This window comes from Nelumbo nucifera, chromosome 1, assembly GCF_055504915.1.
Source record: "Nelumbo nucifera cultivar China Antique chromosome 1, China Antique-T2T, whole genome shotgun sequence".
NCBI classification, from domain to species: domain Eukaryota; kingdom Viridiplantae; phylum Streptophyta; class Magnoliopsida; order Proteales; family Nelumbonaceae; genus Nelumbo; species Nelumbo nucifera.
In genome coordinates, this window is record NC_142649.1 from 91,039,064 (window position 1) to 91,046,728 (window position 7,665).

The 7,665-nt window shown below is 40.7% G+C and overlaps 1 protein-coding gene across 3 annotated transcripts; it reads left to right on the plus strand.

Moving 5' to 3' along the window:
- Window positions 1–1,830: 1,830 nt before the first annotated feature.
- LOC104586241 (uncharacterized) lies at window positions 1,831–4,307 on the plus strand. Of its 3 annotated transcripts, none has more exons than XM_088888593.1 (3): window positions 1,831–2,072; window positions 2,170–2,285; window positions 2,443–4,307. In XM_088888593.1, the coding sequence occupies exon 3, from the start codon at window positions 2,636–2,638 to the stop codon at window positions 3,992–3,994; it is 1,359 nt and encodes a 452-aa protein (XP_088744719.1). In that variant the 5' UTR covers window positions 1,831–2,072; window positions 2,170–2,285; window positions 2,443–2,635; the 3' UTR covers window positions 3,995–4,307. The 3 variants fall into 3 exon arrangements, with proteins under 3 accessions (XP_088744719.1, XP_088744713.1, XP_010241711.1); XM_088888587.1 differs by having other exon boundaries at window positions 2,182–2,285; XM_010243409.3 differs by having other exon boundaries at window positions 1,831–2,285.
- Window positions 4,308–7,665: the final 3,358 nt, after the last annotated feature.

The window sequence follows — 7,665 nt, forward strand, 5'->3', positions numbered from 1 at the left end:
ATGCTTAAGTCAATACTCTCATAGCAGACTGCGAGCTAAAAATCACAAAGTATGATAGCTAGAATATGCTTACTTGCCCCCCCATGTCATTGGGGTTGGTGCCTTTATATAGACTTTGTTTGGCGTGGGCTTTACGCACCGTATCCAAGATTTCCGCGAGGTCATCTAAGTGGTTTGAGATTCCCGGAGGCAACCGCTATGCACATTGACCACCCTCCGGAACGTTCGATATGTGGGCCAACTTCCAAGGATCATGGGAGTGTTGGGATATGCGTGTTGAATTTGTTGGCGAGCACGTCTTGCAGGTCGCCACTTGAACCTCAGTCAGGCCGGCACGCCCTCGAGGGAGGTCGCTCCTTGCGTCGAGGTCACTTCAGCCAGTGACGAGGTGCTGCAGGTCAGCCCTGGACGAGGTGCTTCTAGCCAACTTGAGTTGTGGTCGAGGTCGCTAGTTCGGCATAAAGGCTGGTCGCCAGGTCGGCGTCAGTGCCAAGTCGCTAGGTCGGCGCCTGTACTAGGTCACTAGGTCGGCACCTGTGCCAGGTCGCTAGTTCGGCGCTTGTGCTAGGTCGCTAGATCGGCGCCTGTGCCAAGTCACTAGGTCGGCACCTGTGCCAGGTTGCTAGGTCGGCACCTATGCCAGGTCGCTAGTTCGGCGCCTATGCTAGGTCACTAGGTTGGTGCCTATGCTAGGTCGCTAGGTCTGCACTTGTGCCAGGTCGCTAGTTCGGCGCCTGTGCTAGGTCGCTAGGTTGGCGCCTATGCCAGGTCGGCGCCTGTGCCATGTCGCTAGTTCGATGCCTGTGCTAGGCTGCCAGGTCGTGCCAAGGCCAGGCTACGCCTAGGCCAGGCCGCTAGGTTGTGCTAGGGCCAGGTCGCCAGGTCGCACCTGTGCCAGGCTGCCAGGTTGCACTAGGGCCATGTGTCACAATATCATTGGAGGGCCAAATCCGCCCTCATCAGATATGCCTTAAATATAGGACTTAATGACAGGGAATTAAATGAGGTAAAAAATAGTAGTTGAAATTGTATTTTCTGTCTTCACAATTAAAGAGAGACTTAAATTATGGTTTTTAAAAATTAAAATTTAATAAACATTATTATTTATACATTAATACACTACACCATATATTTATATCTATACTATGAATAGAAGTATAACTTTTGTTTTGACTAAAATACCCCTACTCTAACTCCATTTTACCCGTCCTACTCTAACTCCATGTGCACCACACCAGTTCGTTCCTCAAACTCTCCCATATCATGAATTCCGGTCAAAAAAGTTCTCAGCCCAAAATCTATGACTTCGATATTCTTTGCCTAAAAACCAATTGCAAATTTTCATAACATCTAAGGTGGAATTATATGTATCTTGTTCTTACCAAAAAAATAAAAAATCTAAGGTGGAAATAAACACAACAATTAAAACGAATGAAGTAAAAATATTGCCTCCCATTCAAAATCCTCCTGCTGGCCTGCAGACGCAACCTTGAAAACATCACTAAGTACATGGCCAGTTCAGAGTATCAGTTCTTCCAAGGACGGTTTGAGTTGGTCACATGATTTCCTCAGCAACCTGGGCCGTCCAGTAAAGAAACCTACTCGGCCCGGTAAGGCTTCAATTTGTGTTTTACAAATCTAAATTTAGGCCCTAGTGATTCTTTTGTGTTTGTTGGTGTATTAAAATTTTACCCAGTGGCCCTGTGCCGACTCTATTTTTGTTACCATCTGTCTCTGTTGAGCTTTTCTTTTTCTTTTTTTTTTTCCATTTTTTATTTGGATTGAGACTCTGAGAGAGTGTGCTCTGACATAAATTATGCCAGACTGACCCCACAGGATTTCTGATTTCTCCCATTCATTGCATCTGCCATCCCTTCCCTTGGCCCTTTCTCCCTTCTGATAATTTTGCGCAAAATCTTCCTCCTTTTTTTCCTCCATCGCAGAGAAGTGGGAGACGCTCTATGTGATGTCCGACCTGGATTCTCGGTTCAAATGCTGAAAACTCTCCGGTTACGAAATGGGTCTCGGCTCAAATGTAGATGTCTAGCTTCTGGTCTCAGGATTCTGATCCAGTAAGTTTGTATGAGTTTGTTTGTTTATGAGCATCAGTTAGCGGTGGCATCCTTGACCTTTGTTTTTCCTGTATTATTTATTGGGTGATTTTTTAAGTTGGTGTTTTAGTTGTGCTTGTGCTTGGAGAAATCTGGGAGTGGGTTTGATGGTTGGAACTCGGAGGAAGGTTTCTGGGTTGGATCCGTGTGGAAGATTCGAGCTTGTTTTAATGGGTATGTTTTAGTTTTAATCTGCATGCATATGGGATTGTTTGTTTGAAGCGATTTCTGTGACGTTGTTGGGTATTTTCTCCAATCTGGATATTTTTGTGAGTTTTCGTTTTGTCTCTCCCTCTATTGGAATCGATATGTTTGTTATTTCCTCGAACAGGAGATTGTCGGTTTTGAGAAACAAAGGCGAAGGGATTTTGTTTTCATAGAGTTTGAATCATTTCCTAGAGGACCAATCTCAGAGGGGTTTTCTTGGTGCTTCTCCGTGGTTTCCGTAGGTGAAACATTCGATTAGACATTGAAGAAGAAATGCTTACATTGGTTTGACTCCAGGTTGTCTTTGGTAAGGAGAAATGGAAGGAAACTTATCGGCGGGAAGTATGATGCCAGGTGCTTCGTATGGAGTTTTAGACTTGCAGGGATCTATTCATGCTCATCACCAAAACCCTCATACCCTCCATCAACAGCAGCAGCAGCAACAGCAACAACTCTCGCACCCTCATCAGGGTTCTATGCTTCATCCCCCTATGAATGATGTTTTCCCCCACACCGTAGGAAATATGCATGAATGTGATCAGTCCATCTCTCTTGTTGATTACAACAAGGGAGATAAGGGGAAGGGTTCCACAAGCGAGGAAGATGAGCCAAGTCTAACAGAAGATGGTGTTGATGGCCATGCGGAACCCGGTAAAGGGAAGAAGGGGTCGCCTTGGCATCGGATGAAATGGACTGATTCGATGGTAAGGCTTCTTATAACTATTGTTTCTTACATAGGTGAGGATGCTGCTTCTGAATGTGGCAACGGAGGAAGAAGGAAGTTTACTATCTTACAGAAAAAGGGAAAGTGGAAGTTGGTGTCAAAGGTCATGGCTGAGAGAGGGTGTTACGTTTCACCACAGCAGTGTGAGGACAAGTTCAATGACTTGAACAAAAGGTACAAAAGGCTGACAGATCTTCTTGGGAGGGGTACTTCTTGCAGGGTTGTTGAGAACCCTGCACTTCTGGACATGATGGATATCTCAGAGAAAGCAAAGGATGATGTTAGGAAAATTTTGAGCTCAAAGCATCTATTCTATGAAGAAATGTGCTCATATCACAATGGAAACCGATTGCATCTACCTGCTGATCCGGCAGTTCAACGGTCCTTGCAGTTGGCTCTTAGAAGTAAGGACGATCATGCAATTCATGACACAAGGAGACACCTCCAAGATGAGGTTGATGAAGAAGATCAAGATGCAGAAACTGATGATCATGATGATGAAGCTGAGGATAATCATGCCTTACATGGTGATAATGGGGGAATATTTGGGGGGCAAGGTGGTTTTACCAAGAGAATGAAACATGGGCAGGACCATGATGATGCAAGTTTTGGAAATCCTTCTCACGAATGTAATAAACTAGCCTTTTCTCATCCACAAACTATCCCTGTTGACATGAATCAAGTGTTCCCTGAAGGCACCAAAGCAGCTTGGTCACAGAAGCAGTGGATGAAATCTCGCTCACTTCAATTGGAAGAACAGAAGATACAGATCGAGGCACAGATGTTGGAGTTGGAGAGGGAGCGGTTCAAATGGCAGAGATTTAGCAGGAAAAAAGACAGGGAGTTGGATAAAATGAGAATGGAAAATGAGAGGATGAAGCTTGAAAATGAGCGCATGGCATTGGAATTGAAGCATAGGGAGTTAGAGGCTGACTTTAATCGAATGCCCTGATTCATTCTGTACACATCCAAAGAAGCTCAATGTTCTTTATTTTCAGTATGCTGTTGCTGGCGGCTGGCCTAGTTGGAATTTGAATTTTACACTTTCTTGTTTACATCATGTGTCTTCCTATGTGCATTGGATAAACTTAGGAGAGGGAAGGATACCAACTCTTGACATACGAGGGCAACACATGATAACATGATCAGGGTGTGGAAAATTATGGCAACAATGTTTTCTTTTTTGTATCTTTTATTTGGGTTTCTTGTTGTACTGTCATATACAAAGATATCATAAATATGGTTTGCCATTTATCATGGTTGTCTTAATTGAATCATTACTGGATAAATTAAGTAAATTATTTAATGAGACTAGGAAGACCTTTATGCTTAATTAAATCGCTATCGACTTGGGCTTTCTACTGGGGTATATTTTACTCATTCATTTTTGCAACTCAGAGTCCAAAGTTGCTTTAATTCCTCCTCTGCTAACTTAATTTGTGGCTTGGGTTTTCTTTTTTTATTATTGTTTTCTGATTCTTGAGTTAGTTGGACAAACTGGCAGCTGAAATTGGAATCTATATTACCTATTATAGGTTGGTTTTGGTGAAAACTGTTCCTTGTGTGCTTTTTTCTAAGTAAAATCATCTCGTGTTCTTTGTTGGCACAACTTGTAAGTTGTAATTCCTCGATTTGCAATTTGATTTACATGTAGCTTTCTTTTTATGATAAATGGAAATACTAGAATTTGCAATTGTTCCTTAGATGGCCTTCTGTATCAGTGCCCAAGCTCTGGTTGGTATTATCAAATTAATTTGCTACTACTTCTGAACATTTTTATTCGATGAATAAAAGGCCAAAAAGGCCATTACTCAATGTTGGTCCCAGCTATCTGGGGTTGTGAGGGGTATGTTGGACTGTTTTGATGAATAATGATCATAAATTCATAAAGTTTTAATTTTATTTGGAAAAGAGATGAAGCCCTTCCAGGTGAACATGGCAACACTGTAGTAGGGAAATGAAACAATAGTTGGTAGAGAACAGCATAGAGCTGAGTAAGCAAAAACATAAAGGAAAGGACAGAGAAAATAGAATTACTTTTGCGGTGTAGCCACAGGACCTGATACCCTCCTCTCTGCTCCCCCATCATACAAGGTTTGGTGTTCCAATTCCTTCCCTTACCAGTGAATTTTCTAAGGTATTATCTGATCTGGGGACCCAAATGAACAAGCTGTTCAAGAGGAAGCTAATGATTTTGCCTCTCTCAAAGCAAATTTGACTGACTGAGGATCCTCTGTGGAACCATCAAATCTATCACTACATGGTAGTCCCTTTCAATTACCAACCAAGTCCAGCCTGAAGAGTATGCTAGCTTTAGGCCTTGCAGAAGGGTCAACAATTTTACTCTAAGCCAGATACCTTCACCAATGAGACCAGAAGGGCATGACAGAATGGAACAAGTGTGATTTCTGAAAACCACTCCTCCAAGGGGCCAAGATTACCTAAAGTGCTACCATCAAAGTTGAGTTTCTGAATATTTTGAACTTGGTATATCTATTTTTGTGTGTATACAACTTTATATGCATACATAGAATATAAAAAGCAGTTGACAAGAAAACACTGCTCAACTATGATGCCCTGATACTTGTACATGCACATGAACCGTTGTTGGACACAATACCTACCAGATACAACACTGGATACTGCATGATCACTTCCAGATGTACTCTATAGCATTAACACTTTTCAATATGTAAAATAGTATGTTTTAACAAATTATGCTATAACACAATGTGTACATTTATTAACTTAAATTTGGCAAGACATGAGTCTTGACTCTTGAGAAATGACAATTAGGTTCAAAAATATATGTAAAAGAATGATATAAGCATATTACATGGGCCTACATCAGGAATTTAATGAAATGGAGATCACGTCCCATTTCCTGTATCTGTGCCCATGTTCATATCCAAATCTAGGCATCACAGCTGCCCAAAGCTGCTAGCAGTCTGGTTGCTATTGGTCACAGTTGGGCAATATTCTTTGATTTGGAGGTTTTTGGTAATAGTTAATCACATATGTTGTTATTGAAGAAATTGTTCATTTTTTCTTGATCGGTGCCAGAAAAGGTGCTTTATTAGTTAGGACCTTTGGTCCTGTGGGGCACACTTTTGGCTGGATATGATGAATTCTGGAGATGCTTGTCTGGGGATTTCTTTTTGTATACTTGGTTTAAGAATGCTGATAAAAAAAGATGGTCTAAATGAGAAATATAAAAGAGATGAAAGGTATAACTAATATTATTTGTAAAAGTATAAAACATAGATAAATAAAAAAGAAATAATTAGGTCATTCTGTTTTATCAGTACTAGTTTTTGGACTCCTTGTGCTCATAGTTGCACGACTAAGGGAAGTTTTACAAACAGTTAATATTCCAAAAAAGCCAAACAATTTTAGTTTTTCTTTTTTAATTTTTAATAATTTTTATTGTTTGTCTAGATTTAACATGTTTCTATGTATAGAAGTTAAATAACTTGCAACAATTTTGAAGAATGACCAGCATTTCTTTTTGATTGTAGCAGTTGAAGTTGAAGGAAAAGAATTCTATGTACAGAAGGATGCATATCTTTTTGGACTAGCCAAATGGTCTATCTTCTATTTGTACATCGTTGTGGTATGTTCCTCCAAAACAATTGTGTCCTATTCACCCCTTGTTTTGCCATTGAATCAGCCAAGCTATTTGCTGTTCTTTGCATCCATGTAAAAGTGGCAGCCAGCTCTTTCCACAGATGCTTGATCTTCCTCGACACATGCCTGTATGACCAGTTTGTTGTTACTGCTTTAGTGTTATGGACAAGATTTGGAGTCTTTTATCATGTACGTATCTCTTTTGAGATGTGCAGGCTTAACTCTGAAGTCTGAAGAACTTGTTTAGCTTGGGAAGAGAGTGTATAAGAATTGTATTGTTTAAGGCTCGAATCTAACTTTTTTTTTTCATTTGTTCTAAGAGAAGATAACCATTTGAATTCTTGACAACTTGAATGGTTCTGATTGAAGCCTCTTTGGAGTTGTCTATACATCCTTTCATATACATGCTCTTAGAACTTCAGTAGAAACTTCTCTTCCAAGAACTTTGTAGTCTGTAGAGCAGTGTGTTTTGCCTCATTTCAAGGCCTTGTTTGTGGTCCTTCCATCTTTATGGGGGGTAAATGTATTCACCATCTTTATCATTTTAATGCATTGATTTTGACCTTGTTACTCATCACAGTGGAGAAAGAAACAGAACTTTGTAAAGACTGTTATCACTGTTTGTGCAGCACAATTAATCATATACAAACCCAACAGTATGCATAGGTACAGGTAACGTGCTAGGTCTAGGGGCATAACCCTTGAAGTCTAGCATTACTGGCCAATATATGTTTTAATTTTGTTGTGAACTTGGTCATCTTTAAAGAAAACAAACCAACACAGTGCTGAAAGCCACTGGGGAGGAGACAGGAAGAAACAGTTGTTTGGATCATAGTTGTTTGGGGCATTTTACAGTCATATTTTAGCTTGAACCAATCTACTTGTCAATGCCAAGATAGTTCATGGCAAGTTCTCTATAGCCTGATTTCATCCCATCAGGTTTGCTATTGCTCCTGGGTGGGGCTCTTCTACTGAGACAAGCATTAAACTCAGTTT